The sequence below is a fragment of the Odontesthes bonariensis genome, chromosome 21, assembly GCF_027942865.1.
Source record: "Odontesthes bonariensis isolate fOdoBon6 chromosome 21, fOdoBon6.hap1, whole genome shotgun sequence".
Taxonomy (NCBI): Eukaryota; Metazoa; Chordata; class Actinopteri; order Atheriniformes; family Atherinopsidae; genus Odontesthes; species Odontesthes bonariensis.
Genome location: NC_134526.1, coordinates 33,317,035 through 33,339,687, shown reverse-complemented (window position 1 = coordinate 33,339,687; position 22,653 = coordinate 33,317,035). Strand labels below are relative to the sequence as shown.

Here is a 22,653-nt window from a genome sequence, read left to right as displayed (position 1 = left end):
CACAAAAGCGATGCACAACAGTGATGCACAAAAGCGATGCACAACAGTGATGCACAACAGCGATGCACAACAGTGATGCACAACAGTGATGCACAACAGCGATGCACATCAGTGATACACAACAGTGATGCACAGTGATGCACAGTGATGCACATCAGTGATGCACAACAGCGATGCACAACAGTGATGCACAACAGTGATGCACAGTGATGCACAGTGATGCACAACAGCGATGCACAACAGTGATGCACAACAGCAATGCACATCAGCGATGCAGAACAGTGATGCACAACAGCGATGCACAACAGTGATGCACAACAGTGATGCACAACAGCGATGCACAACAGTGATGCACAACAGTGATGCACATCAGCGATGCACAACAGTGATGCACATCAGCGATGCACAACAGTGATGCACAACAGCGATGCACAACAGTGATGCACAACAGTGATGCACAACAGCGATGCACAACAGTGATGCACATCAGTGATGCACAACAGTGATGCACATCAGCGATGCACAACAGTGATGCACATCAGCGATGCACAACAGTGATGCACAGTGATGCAGAACAGTGATACACAACAGTGATGCACAACAGTGATGCACATCAGTGATGCACAACAGTGATGCACAACAGTGATGCACAACAGTGATACACAACAGTGATGCACAACAGTGATGCACAGTGATGCACAGTGATGCACAGTGATGCACAACAGTGATGCACAACAGTGATGCACAACAGTGATACACAACAGTGATGCACAACAGTGATGCACAGTGATGCACAGTGATGCACATCAGCGATGCACAACAGTGATGCACAACAGCGATGCACAACAGTGATGCACAACAGCGATGCACAACAGTGATGCACAACAGTGATGCACAACAGCGATGCACAACAGTGATGCACATCAGCGATGCACAACAGTGATGCACATCAGTGATGCACAACAGTGATGCACAACAGCGATGCACAACAGTGATGCACAGCAATGCACATCAGCGATGCAGAACAGTGATGCACATCAGCGATGCACAACAGTGATGCACATCAGCGATGCACAACAGTGATGCACATCAGTGATGCACAACAGTGATGCACAGTGATGCACAGCAATGCACATCAGCGATGCAGAACAGTGATGCACAACAGTGATGCACATCAGCGATGCACAACAGTGATACACAAAAGCGATGCACAACAGTGATGCACAACAGTGATGCACAGCAATGCACATCAGCGATGCACAACAGTGATGCACAGTGATGCACAACAGTGATGCAAAACAGTGATGCACAACAGCGATGCACAACAGTGATGCACAACAGTGATGCACAACAGTGATGCACAACAGTGATGCACAACAGTGATGCACAACAGCGATGCACAAAAGCGATGCACAACAGTGATGCACAACAGTGATGCACAACAGTGATGCACAACAGCGATGCACAGTGATGCACAACAGTGATGCACAGTGATGCACAACAGTGATGCACAACAGCGATGCACAGTGATGCACAACAGCGATGCACAACAGTGATGCACAGTGATGCACAACAGTGATGCACAACAGTGATGCACAAAAGCGATGCACAACAGTGATGCACAACAGTGATGCACAGTGATGCACAACAGTGATGCACAAAAGCGATGCACAACAGTGATGCACAAAAGCGATGCACAACAGTGATGCACAACAGCGATGCACAACAGTGATGCACAACAGTGATGCACATCAGTGATGCACAACAGTGATGCACAACAGTGATGCACAAAAGCGATGCACAACAGCGATGCACATCAGTGATGCACAACAGTGATGCACAACAGTGATGCACAACAGTGATGCACAGTGATGCACAACAGTGATGCACAACAGTGATGCACATCAGCGATGCAGAACAGTGATGCACATCAGCGATGCACAACAGTGATGCACAGTGATGCACAACAGTGATGCACAGTGATGCACATCAGCGATGCACAACAGTGATGCACAACAGTGATGCACAACAGTGATGCACAGCGATGCACAACAGTGATGCACAGTGATGCACATCAGCGATGCACAGTGATGCACAACAGCGATGCACAACAGTGATGCACAACAGCGATGCACAACAGTGATGCACAACAGTGATGCACAACAGCGATGCACAACAGCGATGCACAACAGTGATGCACAACAGTGATGCACAACAGCGATGCACAACAGTGATGCACAACAGTGATGCACAACAGCGATGCACAACAGTGATGCACAACAGCGATGCACAACAGTGATGCACAACAGTGATGCACAACAGCGATGCACAACAGTGATGCACATCAGCGATGCACAACAGTGATGCACATCAGTGATGCACAACAGTGATGCACATCAGCGATGCACAACAGTGATGCACATCAGCGATGCACAACAGTGATGCACATCAGTGATGCACAACAGTGATGCACAACAGTGATGCACATCAGCGATGCACAACAGTGATACACAAAAGCGATGCACAACAGTGATGCACAACAGTGATGCACAGCAATGCACATCAGCGATGCACAACAGTGATGCACAGTGATGCACAACAGTGATGCACAACAGTGATGCACAACAGCGATGCACAAAAGCGATGCACAACAGTGATGCACAACAGTGATGCACATCAGCGATGCAGAACAGTGATGCACAACAGTGATGCACAACAGTGATGCACAGTGATGCACAACAGTGATGCACAACAGCGATGCACAGTGATGCACAACAGCGATGCACAACAGTGATGCACAGTGATGCACAACAGTGATGCACAACAGTGATGCACAAAAGCGATGCACAACAGTGATGCACAACAGTGATGCACAGTGATGCACAACAGTGATGCACAAAAGCGATGCACAACAGTGATGCACAAAAGCGATGCACAACAGTGATGCACAACAGCGATGCACAACAGTGATGCACAACAGTGATGCACATCAGTGATACACAACAGTGATGCACAAAAGCGATGCACAACAGCGATGCACATCAGTGATGCACAACAGTGATGCACAACAGTGATGCACAACAGTGATGCACAACAGTGATGCACAGTGATGCACAACAGTGATGCACAACAGTGATGCACAACAGTGATGCACAACAGCGATGCACAACAGTGATGCACAGTGATGCACAACAGTGATGCACAACAGTGATGCACAAAAGCGATGCACAACAGTGATGCACAACAGTGATGCACAGTGATGCACAACAGTGATGCACAACAGTGATGCACAACAGTGATGCACAACAGTGATGCAAAACAGTGATGCACAGTGATGCAAAACAGTGATGCACAACAGTGATGCACAACAGTGATGCACAGTTATGCACAACAGTGATGCAAAACAGTGATGCACATCAGCGATGCACAACAGTGATGCACAACAGGGATGCACAACAGCGATGCACAACAGCGATGCACAACAGCGATGCACAACAGCGATGCACAACAGTGATGCACAACAGCGATCCACAGCGATGCACAACAGTGATGCACAGCAATGCACAGTGATGCACAACAGTGATGCACAACAGTGATGCACATCAGCGATGCACAACAGCGATGCACAACAGTGATGCACAACAGTGATGCACATCAGCGATGCACAACAGTGATGCACAACAGTGATGCACATCAGCGATGCACAACAGTGATGCACATCAGCGATGCACATCAGCGATGCACAACAGTGATGCACATCAGCGATGCACAACAGTGATGCACAACAGTGATGCACATCAGCGATGCACAACAGTGATGCACAACAGTGATGCACAACAGTGATGCACAGTGATGCACAACAGTGATGCACAACAGTGATGCACAACAGTGATGCACAACAGTGATGCACAGTGATGCACATCAGCGATGAACAACAGTGATGCACAACAGTGATGCACAGTGATGCACATCAGCGATGCACAACAGTGATGCACAACAGTGATGCACAACAGTGATGCACAGTGATGCACAACAGTGATGCACATCAGCGATGCACAACAGTGATGCACAACAGTGATGCACAACAGTGATGCACAACAGTGATGCACAACAGCGATCCACAGTGATGCACAACAGTGATGCACATCAGCGATGCACAACAGTGATGCACAACAGTGATGCACAGTGATGCACAACAGTGATGCACATCAGCGATGCACAACAGTGATGCACAGTGATGCACAACAGTGATGCACAACAGTGATGCACAACAGTGATGCACAACAGTGATGCACAAAAGCGATGCACAGTGATGCACAACAGTAATGCACAACAGTGATGCACAACAGTTATGCACAACAGCGATGCACAACAGCGATGCACAACAGCGATGCACAACAGTCTGGTTCTCTAGCGTAGCATGGCTACCAGTTCTCTTCCTCCATCTCCTGCTTTCACCTGCTCCGTGTGTCAGATGTTTAGTTACTCCTCTGCCTCCTTTAGCGATAATGGTACATGTAACAAATGTAGTCTTTTTGTAGTTTTGGAGGCGAGGTTATCTGAATTGGAAGCTCGGCTCTGCACTGTTGAAAATCAACCGATAGCGAGCCAGGTCCCTTTAGCCAGTGCGGAGCCACCTAGCGTAGCTAGCTCAATTAGCCTCCCCCTAGCAGAACCTGAGCAGCCAGGATTACAACGTGGCTGGGTGACTGTCAGGAAGAGGCATAGCTCTAAAGTCAAGCCCGTTGTTCACCATCGACCTGTCCACGCTTCTAACAGATTTTCCCCACTCAGCGACACACCCGCTGAGGAAAAAACCCTGGTAACTGGCAGCTCTATAGTCAGAATCGTGGCATTAGAGACACCAGCGGCCATAGTCAAATGCATTCCAGGGGCCAGAGCGGGCGACATAGAATCCTATTTAAAACTGCTGGCTAAGGATAAACGTAAATATGGTAAAATAGTTATTCACGTCGGCGTTAATAACACCCGGTTACGCCAATCGGAGGTCACAAAAATTAATGTTGCATCGGTGTGGAATTTTGCCAAAACAATGTGGGACTCCGTAGTTTTCTCTGGACCCCTGCCAAATCTGACCAGTGATGACATGTTTAGCCGCATGTCGTCCTACAATCGCTGGCTGTCTAGATGGTGTCCAGCAAACAATGTGGGCTACAGAGATAATTGGCAATCTTTCTGGAGAAAACCTGGTCTGATGAGGAGAGACGGCATCCATCCCACTTTGGAAGGAGCAGCTCTCATTTCTAGAAATATGGATGAATTTATTTGCCACCCTAAAACATGACAACCCAGGGCTCAGACCAGGATGCAGAGTTGTAGTCTTACACACTTCTCTGCAGCTTCCCACCTGCTGCTACCCACCCAATCGATTAACACAAAAGGAGCAAATCCTCTTGTGCAAAAAGAAATTATTAAAACAAAAACTTTAACTGAACAAAAACATCAAACTATTAAATGTGGTTTGCTGAATATCAGATCTCTCCTTTCCAAGTCTCTGTTAGTGAATGAGTTGATGTGTGATCATCATATTGATATATTTAGTCTTACAGAAACCTGGCTGCAGCAGGAGGATCATGTTAGCATCATGTTAGCATCATGTTAGCATTAATGAAGCAACTCCCTCTGACTGTTTAAATGTTCACGTTCCTCGAACCACAGGCAGAGGAGGAGGAGTGGCAGCTATCTTCAGATCAGGGTTACTCATCAGTCCCAGACCCAAGATTAGTTTGAGCTCTTTTGAATCTCTGATTCTCAGTTTTTCCCACGCAAAGTGGAAATCCCAGAAACCTCTTGTGTTTGTTGTTGTGTATCGTCCACCTGGCCCTTATTCTGAGTTTCTGTCTGAATTCTCAGAGTTTTTATCCCAGTTAGTGCTGAGTACAGATAAAGTCATTGTAGTGGGTGACTTTAATATTCATGTAGATGTTGAAAATGACAGCCTGAATATGAACTTTAATTCTATATTGGACTCTATTGGATTTTCTCAGAGTGTTCACAGACCGACTCACTGCCTTAATCACACCCTTGATCTTGTGCTGACTTATGGCATTGAGAGTGAACAGTTAACAGTGTTCCCTCTTATCTGACCATTTTCTGATAACCTTTGAGTTTACATTACTTGACTATACAGCTTCTAAGAAAAAAATTACATATAGAAGGTGTCTATCAGAGGATGCTGTAACCAGATTTAAAGAATTAATTCCATCATCCTTTTCTTCACTGCCATGTGCAGATATGACAGAGGACGACTACCTAAACTTTACTCCAGCAGCACTTGACTCTCTTGTTGACAGCACTATAGTTTCAATGCGTACAGCACTGGACAATGTTGCCCCTCTGAAAAGGAAGGTAATCAGTCAGAAGAGGCTGGCTCCTTGGTATAATTCACAGCTGCGTGCTTTAAAGCAGACTGCAAGAAAGCTGGAGAGACAGTGGCGTTCCTCTAATTTAGAAGAGTCTCAGTTAGTCTGGAAAGATAGTTTAATAACGTATAAGAAAGCCCTTCGTAAAGCTAGAACTGCTTATTATTCATCATTGATAGAAGAGAATAAGAATAATCCCAGGTTTCTTTTCAGCACTGTAGCCAGTCTGACTAAGAGTCCGAGCTCTGTTGAGCCAGTTATTCCTTTAACTCTCAGCAGTGATGATTTCATGAGCTTCTTTATTAATAAAATTGTTTCTATCAGAGAGAAGATTGATGGAGTCCTTCCCACTATTATCAGTGATGTATCATCAAGTACAGCAGCTTTAGAAGTATCTTTAGAACCTGATTTGTATTTAGACGGCTTCTGTCCAGTTGATCTCTCTGAACTAACAACAGCAATAGTCTCTTCTAAACCATCAACTTGTGTTTTAGACCCAATCCCAACCAGACTGTTCAAGGAGGTTTTCCCATTAATTGACACTTCCATATTGGATTTGATCAATCTGTCTTTGTTGACAGGATATGTACCTCAGACTTTTAAGGTTGCTGTAATTAAACCTTTACTTAAAAAACCTACTCTTGATTCAAAAGTGTTGGCTCATTATAGACCTATATCCAATCTCCCTTTTATGTCTAAAGTTCTTGAAAAAATAGTTGCAGCTCAGCTTTGTGATCACTTACACAAAAATAATCTGTTTGAAGAGTTTCAGTCAGGATTCAGAGTGCATCATAGCACAGAAACTGCACTGCTGAAAGTTACCAATGATCTCCTCTTAGCCTCTGATAGTGGACTTGTGTCTGTGCTTGTTCTGTTGGATCTCAGTGCTGCATTTGATACGGTCGATCACAGTATCTTATTACACAGACTTGAACATGTTATTGGGATTAAAGGAACTGCATTAGGCTGGTTTAAGTCATATTTATCTGATAGATTTCAGTTTGTTCTTGTAAATGAAGAATCTTCCTCACACACCAGAGTAAGTCATGGAGTTCCCCAGGGTTCTGTGCTTGGACCGATTCTTTTCACTTTATACATGCTTCCATTAGGTAACATTATTAGACAGCATGGCATAAATTTCCATTGCTATGCTGATGATACTCAGCTGTACTTATCTATAAAACCAGATGAACCCAATAGGTTGGTCAGACTACAAGCATGTCTTAAAGACATAAAGACCTGGATGACTCAGAACTGTCTGCTTCTAAATTCAGACAAAACTGAAGTCGTTATCTTTGGACCTGAGCGTTTCAGGGAGAAATTGTCTAGCTATATAGTTACTCTAGATGGTATTTCCTTGGCTTCTAGTTCTACAGTGAGGAACCTTGGAGTTATTTTTGACCAGAACTTATCATTTGACTCGCATATAAAACAGGTTTCTAGGACTGCCTTCTTTCATCTTCGTAATATTGTTAAAATCAAGAACATCTTGTCTCAGAGTGATGCAGAAAAACTGCTCCATGCATTTGTTACTTCAGGATTGGACTGCTGTAATTCTTTATTATTGGGCTGTCCCACATATTCTCTGAAAAGCCTTCAGTTGATCCAAAATGCTGCAGCCAGAGTTTTGATGAGAACTAACAGCAGAGATCATATTTCTCCAGTTTTAGCTTCTCTTCATTGGCTCCCTGTTAAATTCAGAATAGAATTTAAGATTCTTCTCCTCACATATAAAGCTCTTAATGACCGAGCTCCATCATATCTTAAAGATCTCATTGTAAGATATTTTCCTAACAGAGCACTTCGTTCCCAAACTGCAGGTTTACTTGAGGTTCCCAGAGTTTCTAAAAGTAGAATGGGAGGCAGAGCCTTCAGTTATCAGGCCCCTCTCTTGTGGAATAAGCTGCCAGTAAATGTCCGGGAAGCAGACACCCTTTCCACTTTTAAGACCAGGCTTAAAACTTTCCTTTTTTATAAAGCTTATAGTTAGGTCTGTTGAATCTGATAGTGTGTCTGCTAGTGTGTCTTGTTCTGCCTCCACCTCTGGCACCCTCTATACTTTCATTACCCCCTACCCGAACCAGGGTTTGAATCCCATTCCCGCCTATCTTACCTCTTTTATTTCTCCCCCTACCCGAACCAGGGTTTGCATCCCCACCCCGCTGTGACTGGTGTGCAGTTGGTGAGAGGCTGAGGTAGCTTGTGGCTGTAAAAAGATGGTTGTTGTGGTGTGAGGAGCAGATCTATATAGGGAGTATAGGGAATTACTCACTGAGTCTGGTCCTTTATTTATTTATTTATTTATTTATTTTTTCGTTAGCACAAGTTTCTTGTGTTTACCTTGAATAGGGATGGCTCAGGTAATCCTGAAACATCCCATAGTTAAGCTGCTATAGGCCTAGACTGCTGGGGGGCCTCATCTGTCACACCTTTCCTCACTTTACTCTCTTTATGTATGTGTGATATTATTGTGGTCATTAACTCGTGTTTCCCTGTTCCAACAGATATCCTTTGAATGGTGTTACAATGATTATGATTATTATTAATTAATTGAATTCCAATTGGCTTGAATTGGACTTACTATCTAAGTGCCTTGAGATGACATTTGTTGTATTTGGCGCTATATAAATAAAAATGAATTGAATTCAATTGAACAGTGATACACAACAGCGATGCAAAACAGCGATGCACAACAGTGATGCACAACAGTGATGCACAACAGCGATGCACAACAGTGATGCACAACAGTGATGCACAACAGTGATGCACAACAGCGATGCACAACAGCGATGCACAACAGTGACGCACAACAGTGACGCACAACAGCGATGCACAACAGTGATGCACAACAGCGATGCACAACAGTGATGCACAACAGCGATGCACAACAGTGATGCAAAACAGCGATGCACAACAGTGATTTACAATAGTGATGCACAACAGCGATGCACAACAGTGATGCACAACAGCGATGCACAACAGTGATGCAAAACAGCGATGCACACCGATGCACAACAGTGATTTACAATAGTGATGCACAACAGCGATGCACAACAGTGATGCACAACAGCGATGCACAACAGTGATGCACAACAGCGATGCACAACAGCGATGCACAACAGCGATGCACAACAGCGATGCACACCGATGCACAACAGTGATGCACAACAGCGATGCACAACAGTGATGCACAACAGTGATTTACAACAGTGATGCACACCGATGCACAACAGTGATGCACACCGATGCACAACAGTGATGCACAACAGCGATGCACAACAGGGATGCACAACAGGGATGCACAACAGTGACGCACAACAGCGATGCACAACAGTGATGCACAACAGTGATTTACAACAGTGATGCACACCGATGCACAACAGTGATGCACACCGATGCACAACAGTGATGCACAACAGCGATGCACAACAGGGATGCACAACAGGGATGCAAAACAGCGATGCACAACAGTGATGCACAACAGCGATGCACAACAGTGATGCAAAACAGCGATGCACAACAGTGATTTACAATAGTGATGCACAACAGTGATGCACATCAGTGATGCACAACAGTGACGCACAACAGCGATGCACAACAGCGATGAACAACAGCGATGCACAACAGTGATGCACAACAGCGATGCACAACAGCGATGCACAACAGCGATGCACAACAGTGATGCACAACAGCGATGCACAACAGCGATGCACAACAGCGATGCACAACAGTGATGCACAGCGATGCACAACAGTGATGTACAACAGCGATGCACAACAGTGATGCACAGCGATGCACAACAGTGATGCACAACAGTGATGCACAACAGTGATGCACAGCGATGCACAGTGATGCACAGTGATGCACAACAGTGATGCACAACAGTGACGCACAACAGCGATGCACAACAGCGATGCACAACAGCGATGCACAACAGTGATGCACAACAGTAATGCACAGCGATGCACAACAGTGATGCACAACAGCGATGCACATCAGCGATGCACAACAGCGATGTCATACCAGACATGACCACCTAAGTTATGTCTGGTATGACAGGAAAGTATGACACTTTTAAATCCACTCCATCATTGTTGCATCTTAAGCCATGATGACCTGAAGTGAGACATGTATGCTTCAACCTTTTGAAGGTTGGAGTCATGCACACTTTGCATCAACATTTTCAGGACACACAAACTAGAAGCTTGATATAGTATATTATTATTATTATTATTATAAGCATAAACTATAAGCAGCTAGAAGCATTTTTTGTTTAAATCTGTCTCTCTTGATAATTAGCAGTGTTTTGAATATTTAGTTCTTGTCAGTAATTATGGTGGTGTGGTTGATTTAACATGAAGCCGGGCTGGGGCCTTTCCGTGTGGAGTGTGCATGTTGTACCCCGCCTCTTGCCCAATTGCTGCTGGGTTAGGCTTGAGGCCCCTCAAATTGAATTAGGCGGGTATAGAAAATGGATGGATGGATGGATTAGGCGGGTATAGAAAATGGATGGATGGATGGATTAGGCAGGTATAGAAAATGGATGGATGGATTAGGCGGGTATAGAAAATGGATGGATGGATGGATTAGGTGGGTATAGAAAATGGATGGATGGATGGATTAGGCGGGTATAGAAAATGGATGGATGGATGGATTAGGCGGGTATAGAAAATGGATGGATGGATGGATTAGGCGGGTATAGAAAATGGATGGATGGATGGATTAGGCGGGTATAGAAAATGGATGGATGGATGGATTAGGTGGGTATAGAAAATGGATGGATGGATGGATTAGGCGGGTATAGAAAATGGATGGATGGATGGATTAGGTGGGTATAGAAAATGGATGGATGGATGGATTAGGCGGGTATAGAAAATGGATGGATGGATGGATTAGGCAGGTATAGAAAATGGATGGATGGATTAGGCGGGTATAGAAAATGGATGGATGGATGGATTAGGCGGGTATAGAAAATGGATGGATGGATGGATTAGGTGGGTATAGAAAATGGATGGATGGATGGATTAGGTGGGTATAGAAAATGGATGGATGGATGGATTAGGCAGGTATAGAAAATGGATGGATGGATTAGGCGGGTATAGAAAATGGATGGATGGATGGATTAGGTGGGTATAGAAAATGGATGGATGGATGGATTAGGCGGGTATAGAAAATGGATGGATGGATGGATTAGGTGGGTATAGAAAATGGATGGATGGATGGATTAGGCGGGTATAGAAAATGGATGGATGGATGGATTAGGCAGGTATAGAAAATGGATGGATGGATTAGGCGGGTATAGAAAATGGATGGATGGATGGATTAGGCGGGTATAGAAAATGGATGGATGGATGGATTAGGTGGGTATAGAAAATGGATGGATGGATGGATTAGGCGGGTATAGAAAATGGATGGATGGATGGATTAGGCGGGTATAGAAAATGGATGGATGGATGGATTAGGCGGGTATAGAAAATGGATGGATGGATGGATGGATTAGGCGGGTATAGAAAATGGATGGATGGATGGATGGATTAGGCGGGTATAGAAAATGGATGGATGGATGGATGGATTAGGCGGGTATAGAAAATGGATGGATGGATGGATTAGGCGGGTATAGAAAATGGATGGATGGATGGATTAGGCGGGTATAGAAAATGGATGGATGGATGGATTAGGCGGGTATAGAAAATGGATGGATGGATGGATTAGGCGGGTATAGAAAATGGATGGATGGATGGATTAGGTGGGTATAGAAAATGGATGGATGGATGGATGGATTAGGCGGGTATACAAAATGGATGGATGGATGGATGGATTGCGGGTATAGAAAATGGATGGATGGATGGATGGATTAGGCGGGTATAGAAAATGGATGGATGGATGGATTAGGTGGGTATAGAAAATGGATGGATGGATGGATGGATTAGGTGGGTATAGAAAATGGATGGATGGATGGATGGATTAGGCGGGTATAGAAAATGGATGGATTAGGTGGGTATAGAAAATGGATGGATGGATGGACGGATTAGGCGGGTATACAAAATGGATGGATGGATGGATGGATTGCGGGTATAGAAAATGGATGGATGGATGGATGGATTAGGCGGATATAGAAAATGGATGGATGGATGGATTAGGTGGGTATAGAAAATGGATGGATGGATGGATGGATTAGGCGGGTATAGAAAATGGATGGATGGATGGATTAGGTGGGTATAGAAAATGGATGGATGGATGGATGGATTAGGCGGGTATAGAAAATGGATGGATGGATGGATGGATTAGGCGGGTATAGAAAATGGATGGATGGATGGATTAGTTCCACATCCCCTCCTCCTCGACTGAGATATGACTTTTTTCTAAAAATCACAACTAAGTTTGATTGCATCATCATTTCAAGCTATTTCAACATTCACATAGATGATGGCAACAACCCTGATAAACTACAGCTCATCAGAATCTTTTCAGTTCACACATGTCCAAATGAGCCCCCCATACACTGGACCTAATCTTTTCCAAAGGTCCAGATGTTGCCATCTCAGACCACAACTGCATCTTTTCTAAAGTAATCTGTTCCTCTGTCAAAAATATTCCAACTGGTTCATCAACAAACGTTATATCAATGCAAATAAAGCTGATATATTCATAAGTGAGTTATCAAAGTACACAGTACCAACACATCAATCATGTGATGGACATTTTCTCTGATAATAATTTCATATGTCCTGTAAAAACTGTCGATATATGTGGACCACCAAAAGCATGCTGGAGAAACATCAGGACAGTAAAACCAATCTGCTGGAGGGCAGACAGAACATTTAGAAAAAATAAAGACTGAATTAATTTTGACATATGTAATATGTTCTAGAATGCGCCGCTGAGGGTGGCAGCACGTTGGAGTAGCTTGAGATTTTTTTCTTTTTTCTAAATTTCATTCATGTTTTTTCTTGGAAGAAATTGCATTTTTTGGACAACTGTTCCTTCCTGCCTTGGATGCTGTGCAGCTGGATTGATTTTTCCCAATACTTTTGTATATTTTGCTCTTTTGTTATGATGCATAACCATAGCAACAGGGTGGTTTACAACAGGGAGCAGCTGATTAACATTGGAAAAGCAGAAATAATTCGACAACTGAAGCCAGAAATCCCACTGGAATTGAAAAGGAGGTGTTGTGGATGCAGACCAGGAGCAAAGAGGAGAGAGAGAAAGAAGAAGTTCAAACCATCTCTGCCATCCATCATCATGGGCAATGTAAGATCGTTAGCTAACAAGTTGGATGAACTTCTAGCCTTGACAAGGACTCAGCAAGAATATCGGGAATGTAGCATTATGTGTTTTACTGAGACATGGCTGCAGGATCATATCCCCGACTCCAGCGTCTCTCTGCAGGGCTTCCTGACTGTACGAGCAGATCGAGATTTAAAGAGTAGCAGGAAAAGGAAAGGGGGTGGATTGGCAGTGCTTGTCAACAACAGATGGTGTCACCCAGGACATGTTACTATGAAGAGTCGTCTCTGCAGTCCTGACATTGAACTATTGGCAGTAAGTTTTCGTCCATATTATTTGCCAAGAGAGTTAAAGGCCTACAGAAAGCTGACACTACACCCAATACATAATGATAATACATACACAGAGGAACAATAATGATCATTGGACACCAAAACATTTCATAAACGCATGAAATTTGCGATTTTGAATTTGCCGCTTGGAAATCCTTCCTGGAATTCCAGACTGGGGGCGGGGCTTCCGTGTGACGTCACAGGTGCCATGGGTTTTCCTGGCTGCCGCTATTAGTATACTTGTTGAGTGGTGAAGGCAATAAAACGTTGGGTTCAGTGCAGTTTTTATTGCGAGTAGATGTACGAAGTGCTGTGGGTGCGTGTGTTGCCCTCAGCACCAGCAGCTCACACCACCGGGGACAGAGGAAGCAGAGAGACCCGCGGTCTTGTGTCTGTGTCTCCCTGTCCGCCTGCCTCCTCTCTGGTGAAATCAGCCGGAGGCATCCCGCCGTGTTCAGCTCCCTGCGGTGCGGACACTCAGGGGGAATCCACCTGGCGCAGAGCGGACACACCGTGGGATGGTTGCCCTGAAATCAGCTGGCAGAGCGATCATCAAGAGCCCACGTCGGGGCTCTTGATGATCGCTCTGCCGAGATTTCCACTCTCCAGAGTAAACTTGAGAGTAAACTGCAGAGGAACAATATCAGAGATGTGTGGTCAGGAATGAAGAAGATCACAGGCCTCAAGCAGAGGGAGGATCGGATGGATGGAAGTCTGGACAGAGCAAATGAGCTGAACACATTCTTCAACAGGTTCAGTTCAGGAACAAGCTCACCATCCTCCCCTCCTGTTCCCAGCCAAAGAGACATCCCACCCTCCTCTGACCCACAGCTTTCCTGTAACATCTCCACCTCCACCTCAGTCATGGATTCTTCTGCTTCCACTAGTTTGTCTTCAACCAAATCAGGAGATGCTGCTGTCCCCTTTGCCTCCCCCTCCCACTTTTCTGTTTCTAGAAGTCAGGTGAAGAGGCAGTTGGAGAGACTGAACCGGAACAAGGCTGCAGGTCCAGATGGTGTCAGCCCCCGAGTCCTGAAGGCCTGTGCAGATCAGCTCTGAGGGATTCTGCAACACCTTTTCAACCTTAGCTTGACCCAAGAGAAGGTACCACTGTTGTGGAAGACATCCTGTCTGGTTCCGGTACCAAAGAAAACTCACCCTTCAGACATCAATGACTACAGACCTGTTGCCCTGACATCCCACATCATGAAGGTCCTGGAGAGACTCCTGTTGACCCACCTGTGTAAGCAAACCAGCACATATCAGGACCCCCTGCAGTTTGCTTATCGCCATGGAGTTGGAGTTGAAGACGCTATCATACACCTGCTTCAACAAACCCACTGTCATCTGGACAAAGCAGGCAGCACTGTGAGGATCATGTTCTTTGATTTCTCCAGTGCATTTAACACAATCAGCTTCATCTGAAACTCCAGAAGACTCAGGTGGAGGCCTCAACAATCACCTGGATTAATGACTACCTGACAAACAGACCACAGTTTGTCAGACTGAAGAACTGTGTGTCTAACCAGGTGATCAGCAGCACAGGAGCACCACAGGGGACTGTACTCTCACCATTCCTTTTCACTCTGTACACTTCAGACTTCCAGTACAAGTCAGACTCCTGTCATCTACAGAAATACTCAGATGACTCTGCAGTTGTCGGGTGTATCAGAGATGGACAAGAAGCTGAGTACAGAGAGCTGGTGGACCGCTTTGTGGCATGGTGTGGGAACAATCATCTCATCTTGAATGTTAACAAAACAAAGGAGATGATTGTAGATTTCAGGAGAAACAGGGTCAGATCAAACCCTGTTTCCATCATGGGAGAAGAAGTGGAGGTGGTTGAGGAATATAAATACCTTGGTGTTCATGTGGACAACAGACTGGACTGGAGACACAACAGTGAAGCCATCTACAAGAAAGGACAGAGCAGACTGTACTTCTTGAGGAAGCTAAGGTCCTTCAAGGTTTGCAACAAGATGTTGCAGATATTCTACAAGTCTGTTGTTGAGAGCGTCATTTCCTCTTGCGTCATCTGTTGGGGCAGCAGCATCAGAACCAGGGACCTAAAAAGACTCAACAACCTGATAAGGAAGGCTGGTTCTGTTCTGGGGGCGACTGTGGAACCTCTGGAGACAATAATGCAAAGAAGGATTTTGCATAAAATCAAGAGAATTATGGACAACCCTGAACATCCTCTCCATGAGACTGTTATCAGAAAACAGAGTCTCTTCAGTCAAAGGCTTCTTCAGTTTGGATGCAAAACAGACCGCTACAGGAAATCTTTCCTGCCCACAGCCATCAGCATCTATAATAACTCCTTGATTTAATTGAGTTACATCAACATTTAATTTCCTTCTGGGATAAATAAAGTATTTTTGAATTTGAATTGAATTGAATTGAATATGGCCCTTTCCTCTAAGAAAGAAACCCAATCAACGAGAAAGTCTTCCATCTCCCAGCTGATTGATAATCATCAGTATCATTCTGCCTTTTTATTCTCTCCGATTGAAAAACTAATGAATAGCTCCAGATCCACTCCAGCTGAATCTATAGGGTCAGGGTTAGGCTAACCCATCACCTATGTTATGTTTATGTTTATGCATTTGGCAGACGCTTTTATCCAAAGCGACTTACAGGTAGGGTAAGGGAGTCTTGCCTAAGGACCCCTACTGGAGGTAGAACCTTTCATGCTGAGGATATGAACCCAGGTCACCTACATGAAAGGTGGCAATCTTACCACTACACTATCCAGTCCTAAAGTCCTGCACCTCTTCACTTGATCATACGCCCACCAAACTGACCAAGTGTGCATCTAAATGCTTTATAAATGACTTCAGCAATAACTCTGGAATTTTCCCCGTTTACCTCAAGCGTGCTGTAATCACACCTCTGCTGAAGAATACAAACCTGGATCATCCTGTCACCAATAAATATAGATAAGTTTCCAACCTTCCCTTTTTTTGGCAAATATTTGTACAAATTGTCGAAAAACAACTGGATCAGTATACATTCCAAATAAAGAATTTATTTTATGTAACAATCAGATTTCAGAGTCAATCACAGCTCTCCATAATAATCAATGAACTTAAGATCAACAGACACTCAAAAGATTGAATGAACAAGACACGCAGTGTGTCCCGGAGCGGAATACATGTTTCTGGTGAGTGGAGCGTCTTGGTGTGACTGAGCGGTGGAGCGGGGGGGGGGACACCTATGTGAGCGAGGAGCAGCTCCGCACACCTTTCCTACACCTAATAACAGTCAGTGGGTCCACATGGTGAAAGTAATTCCATTATAGCTATAGTTGGGTTCTGCTCCTTATGTGAGCAAGGGTAATTCTCCTTGGATATGTGGTGGTGAATGAATGGGATCAGAGGCACAAAGCGTGTCATACCCCGGTATGATAGGTGGCGCTGTACCCATTCCAAATGTTGCTAATAGAGCCACTTCCTGTTGACCTCTTCACCAACAACAACAACAACAACAACAAACTCAGGCATTGGAGAAAGATGAAGCTACGTCCCTCTACATTTGCTCTGTGATGAGCTGCTTGTTGCACAAACTCGATGCCCAACGGAGCATTCTCCATCGCGTTGTTTGTTTCTTTCTGACGGCGACAACAACAGTAACATCGTCTCCTTTGACTTCAGGGTCATGACCCCGGGAAAAAATCTGGAGCAATGCGCAGAATGCAAAGTCTGATTCACCACGTGCTTCAGCGTCTACAAGCAGGTTTAGAGTGACTTTCAACCCAGTTATCTCGGGGTCTTAATCCGATCCGATCCAATTCTTAGTCAAACTAAGGTGTCTACATGCACTTAATAACTCAGTCATTAAGCCATTAATCCGATTCTTTACAGTGCCATGTAACCCCACTGAGTGTCTCCATATTCGTGTGTGTGCACGTGATCCTTTGTGTGTAAGCATATGTATATTCATGAATGTACCATTGCTTGCTTTCTCATAGTCTTTCTATGTTATGTGCCATATAAATAAAGTGGCCATTGCCATTACTTGACTTGGTGCTGGTTGTCCAATCATAGCTGAAAGATGGTACTTCAAAAGCGATATCTAACAAAAGTTCTTAGATTTGAAGCATTTCTTCTTCAAACATGTCTGTCTCGGGCTTGTAAAGCAGTTTATGTTTCAGCCTGATGCACATCAGGGGAAGAATAGCTCTGTTGCTTTAGTAGTATCTGTTACCTTGCGTGCAATGTCGCGGAGTCTGCTGAAGAAGTCTGGCGAGGCGTGGTTATCGCCCCCTTCAGCCTGAATTGGTTCAATTACAATCCCTGCCACAGGTTTGCCCTTCTGCCTCCACTTCACAATCAGGTCCTCCACCTGAACATGCACAGGAGTTCCAAGCAGAGGAGCCATGTTACTGCCTTGATATTAAACACTTCCACATAATCCTAATACATAAAGAAGAGCAGAACATTGTCAAGAAATAGTGACACTTTTCAGTATTAGTATTAAAATCATTTTTGGACTCTAAACTCACAATGGTCATTTCTACTTTTTTATGCAATTTATACATAAAAAGATTTTTTGCTGAATTCATCACTAAAAGATAAAAAATCTAAAATGATAATTACTCTCAGTCAATATTTCAGTATTATTTAGGAATGGACTGTTTTAGCCCAATCACTGCAAATCATTAATATAAATGTATTAACTGATAGATCAATAACATGAACCTGAATACTGTGACTGAAGTCTGTGTGTGCACACACACACACACACACACACACACATGCACACACACACACATGCACACACGAACACACACACACGTACCTCCTCCAGGCAGCGAGCCTCTTCCTGTGCATTCTCTCTGGTGAACTCCTCCAGTGGATACTGCAGTCTGGGGAATGGGGCGATCGGCCAATCAAATGACGGTACATCCAGTTTGTGAATGACTTTGGAATGTGTTGTTGCTAGGCAACCTAAACAAGGTAAAATATAAACATATATATACATATTATCCATGAATGTTGGAATAAAAACAGCGTTTTAAGCTATTTCCAGGATGTGAATGTAATGACCAACCAGCTCATTCAATGAGCTGGTTGGTCATTACTCGCCCAACAAAATGAAATGTATAGTTTCAGGGCAAAAGTCAATGCAGCACAACAAGAACAAGCCAGGTAAACCACTGCCATTGGTCGATGACACCTCATCCAGACTGAAAGCGAGCGAGTGATAAATAGTGATTAGAATGTGTACTTTTCAATCAGCCTGTCCTGACAGCGATGATGCCGACCCCTTAAAGGACAAGACCGTTTTTTTGACATTGGGTTCTTGATTTCACATTATAACATGATGTTCTACTCACCCCTGCTTGTTGTTGGTAATTTGGAGCTGTTCCGAAGATATTCGAGAGGCGTCTGGCTGCTCTCTTGAGATATTCGGCCATGAAACGGTTTCCTATGGGCAACGTCATACAGGCACAAACTACGCTGTTTATAATTTATTAATTAAATTATTAATTAATCCGTATTATATATAATACGGAGTGTAGGGAATTATTCACTGAGTCTGGTCCTTTATTTTATTTATTTTATTTTTTATTTTCTTTAGCACAAGTTTCTTGTGTTTATATTGAATCCAAATCTAGCCTAGCTAGTGACTGTTGTGAATAGGGCAGCTGACAACAAGGGAAAGACCATGTGACAGATTGGAAAGACAGCTGACAGGAGGCAAAGACCCCAAAGGTGCTGCCATGGGCTAGCAATCCATGGTAGCAGTAGCGAGGCCTAGCCGCTTTGTTACAACCAGCATAAGCTACAGAAAGATTAAGGAGAATACCCCTAGAGTCAGCGAGAGCAGGGGCGGAAGATGACTCACAGGCAGACTACATGGCAACTGACACTGGAACGAACATGACTAAGAGGTGGATACGCGACTCAGTGAAGGATAGGGGCACGGGCCTATTCTCTAGGGCTAGAACTGACCAGAATAGTTCTCAGAGGAAAGAGAGCGTAAATAAAAGTGGTAGACTAGAGGGAAGTAAGCTTCAGGTTTGTCCTTGTGGCTGGCAGAAAGTAACATCAGTTAGAGGCCTTAAAATGCATCAGGGAAGAAAGAGATGTGTGGTAAAAGAAGGGCAGTGTGGCCGCATCGATCAGTACTTTTTAAGAAGTCAATCGAGTAAGTCGGATGAAGTCCAGCGGCAGGTAGAAAACCACAGTCCGAAGGATATCAATAACACAGCTATGGAGGTGGAGGAGGAGGTTCTAAGAAGGGATGTAGCTGATACTGAGGTGAACAGGCCAGTTAAAGAGAGAAATATGGAGCAGAAAGCTAGAGTTAAGTGGCCTAGGGCAAATAGTTACAAAGAATGGGAGGCAGTCAATAAAGATTTGTCAATAATATTGGGTAGGTTAGGAGGAAATGCAAGCGATAGGCTAGAGAAGATGGGAGATATAATTTATTCCTACGATGTAGAGAGATTTGGGGTGCAAGATAGAAAGAGGGTTGGAAAAGTACATTTAGGTAAGTCTAGACGGCAAAAAGAGATGGAGAAATTGGTTAAGGAAAGAAGAAATTTAAGAAAGCAGTGGAAAAAAGCTACAGAAGAAGAGAGAGAGGGAATTAATGTTTTGCAGGAAGAACTGAGAGGCAGGCTAGCAATACTCAGAAGGGCTGAATCTCTTAGGAAAAATAGAAAGAAGAAAGAATATGTAAGGACGGCATTTTACAGGGACCCGTTCAAGTTTGTTAAAGGATTGTTTAACCAGGAAAAGGGAGGGCAGCTTAAGGCAAAAGAGGTGGAAGAGTATCTAAGAAATACATATTCAGATCTTGAGCAGCGTAGAGTAGTAGGCCTTCCACCTGACATGCCACCGTTAGGAGAGATCGCTCATAAGATGGATGTTAGACCACCTAGGTGGAAAGAGGTTGAGGAGGTAGTCAGGCGTGCAAAGGCTTCGTCGGCCCCAGGGCCAAATGGAGTCCCCTACCGGGTTTATAAAAGTGCACCTGATATCCTAAAGTTTTTGTGGAGGCAATTAAGAATAGTTTGGGAGAAACAGGTTATTCCTAGAGCATGGCGTAGGGCAGGAGGCGTTCTTATTCCAAAGGAGAAAGAGTCCTCGGACCTGAGTCAGTTCCGGATGATCTCTCTCCTAAATGTAGAGGGGAAGATTTTCTTTAGTTTGGTTGCACAGAGATTAGCTAGTTATTTAGAAAAGAATAGCTTAATAGATACTACTGTGCAGAAGGCAGGAATACCAGGTTTCGCAGGGTGTTTAGAGCACACTAGCATGATTTGGCATCAGATTCAGACAGCCAAGATTGAGAAAAAAGACTTGCATGTTATATTTCTAGATCTAGCAAATGCATTTGGTTCAGTGCCACATAGCCTTATTTGGGAAGCATTTGAGTATTTTAGAGTGCCTGTAGTAGTGGTTAACTTAGTAAGAGCATATTTTCAGGATGTTAGACTGTGCCTAAGTACAGCAGGTTTCACAACAGGTTGGCAGAGGCTAGAAATAGGCATTATGGCAGGGTGTACAATTTCTCCATTAGCATTTACAATGGCCATGGAGATAATTATTAGAGCTTCCAAGTGGGTTGTAGGAGGAGAGAGACGTCAGGATGGCATACGCCTTACGCCAATTAGAGCATACATGGATGATATGACGTTAGTGACTACAACAGTACCATGTATGAAGAGAATACTGGAGAGACTTGATAAAAATCTAAAGTGGGCTGGGATGAAAATCAAACCTACTAAGTCTAGAAGTATCTCAATAAGTAGAGGGAAATTAAGTGATAGAAAGTTTGTAATAGATGAAGAAAGCATTCCAATAATAAGGGAAAAGGCAGTGAAGAGTTTAGGCAGGTGGTACCAGGCAGACATGAATGATGGAGAGCAGGCAGTGCAGTTTCGTGAAGATGTTGTTGAGGGACTGGATAGAATAGATAAATCAGAGCTTCCAGGAAAGTTGAAGCTGTGGTGTCTGCAGTATGGATTGTTTCCTAGGTTGATGTGGCCACTGTCTGTGTATGAGATTCCATTATCTGTTGTAGAAAAAATGGAAAGATTAGTTAGCTTTTATATTAGGAAGTGGCTAGGTGTTCCTAGATGCTTAAGTACTGTGGCACTGTATGGGAAAGGCATACTCCAGCTTCCAGTATCTAGTCTAGTAGAGGAGTTTAAATGTACTAAAGTTAGGACAGAGCTCCTGTTAGCTGGGAGTAAAGATGTGGTAGTTAGTAAGGTGGTTCCAAACCCAACCAAGGGGAGGAAGTGGAAACCAAGATTGGCAGCTCAGGAGGCAGAAGCAACTCTTAGACATACAGAGATTGTGGGTAATGTGCAAATAGGCCGGGGAGGCTTGGGGCTTGGCCCAGGCAAACCGGTGTGGAGTAGAGCAGGTCCCAAGGAGAAGAGAAAGCTAGTTGTTGAGCAGATTCGTAGACAGGAGGAAATGTTAAGGGGTGCAAAGGCAGTGGCTCAGGCTAAGCAGGGACGGTGGGTGAATTGGGAAGGTGTAGAAAAGAAAAAGCTTAGTTGGAAAGAGCTGTGGAGTATGTAGGAAAGGAGTATTAGATTTTTGATAGGGGCAACATATGATGTATTGCCAACTCCCCAGAACCTAAAACTCTGGGTAAATGGAGACCCGTTATGTTCGTTATGTTCAGGTACTGCAACTCTAAAGCATATTTTGTCAGGTTGTAAGGTTAGTCTGTCACAAGGC

General features: G+C 44.1%; 1 protein-coding gene across 4 annotated transcripts in view; it reads right to left on the bottom strand.

Annotated features, from left to right (window-relative positions):
- abat (4-aminobutyrate aminotransferase) overlaps window positions 1–22,653 on the bottom strand; it is a 95,325-nt gene that overhangs the window by 7,644 nt on the left and 65,028 nt on the right. For all 4 annotated transcript variants that reach the window (XM_075454488.1, XM_075454486.1, XM_075454489.1 and 1 more), the window contains 2 exons: window positions 18,746–18,894; window positions 18,152–18,289 (listed from right to left, as the gene is read on the bottom strand). In XM_075454488.1, the coding sequence (XP_075310603.1) occupies window positions 18,152–18,289; window positions 18,746–18,894 (287 nt within the window). The remainder of the gene's footprint in view (window positions 1–18,151; window positions 18,290–18,745; window positions 18,895–22,653) is intronic.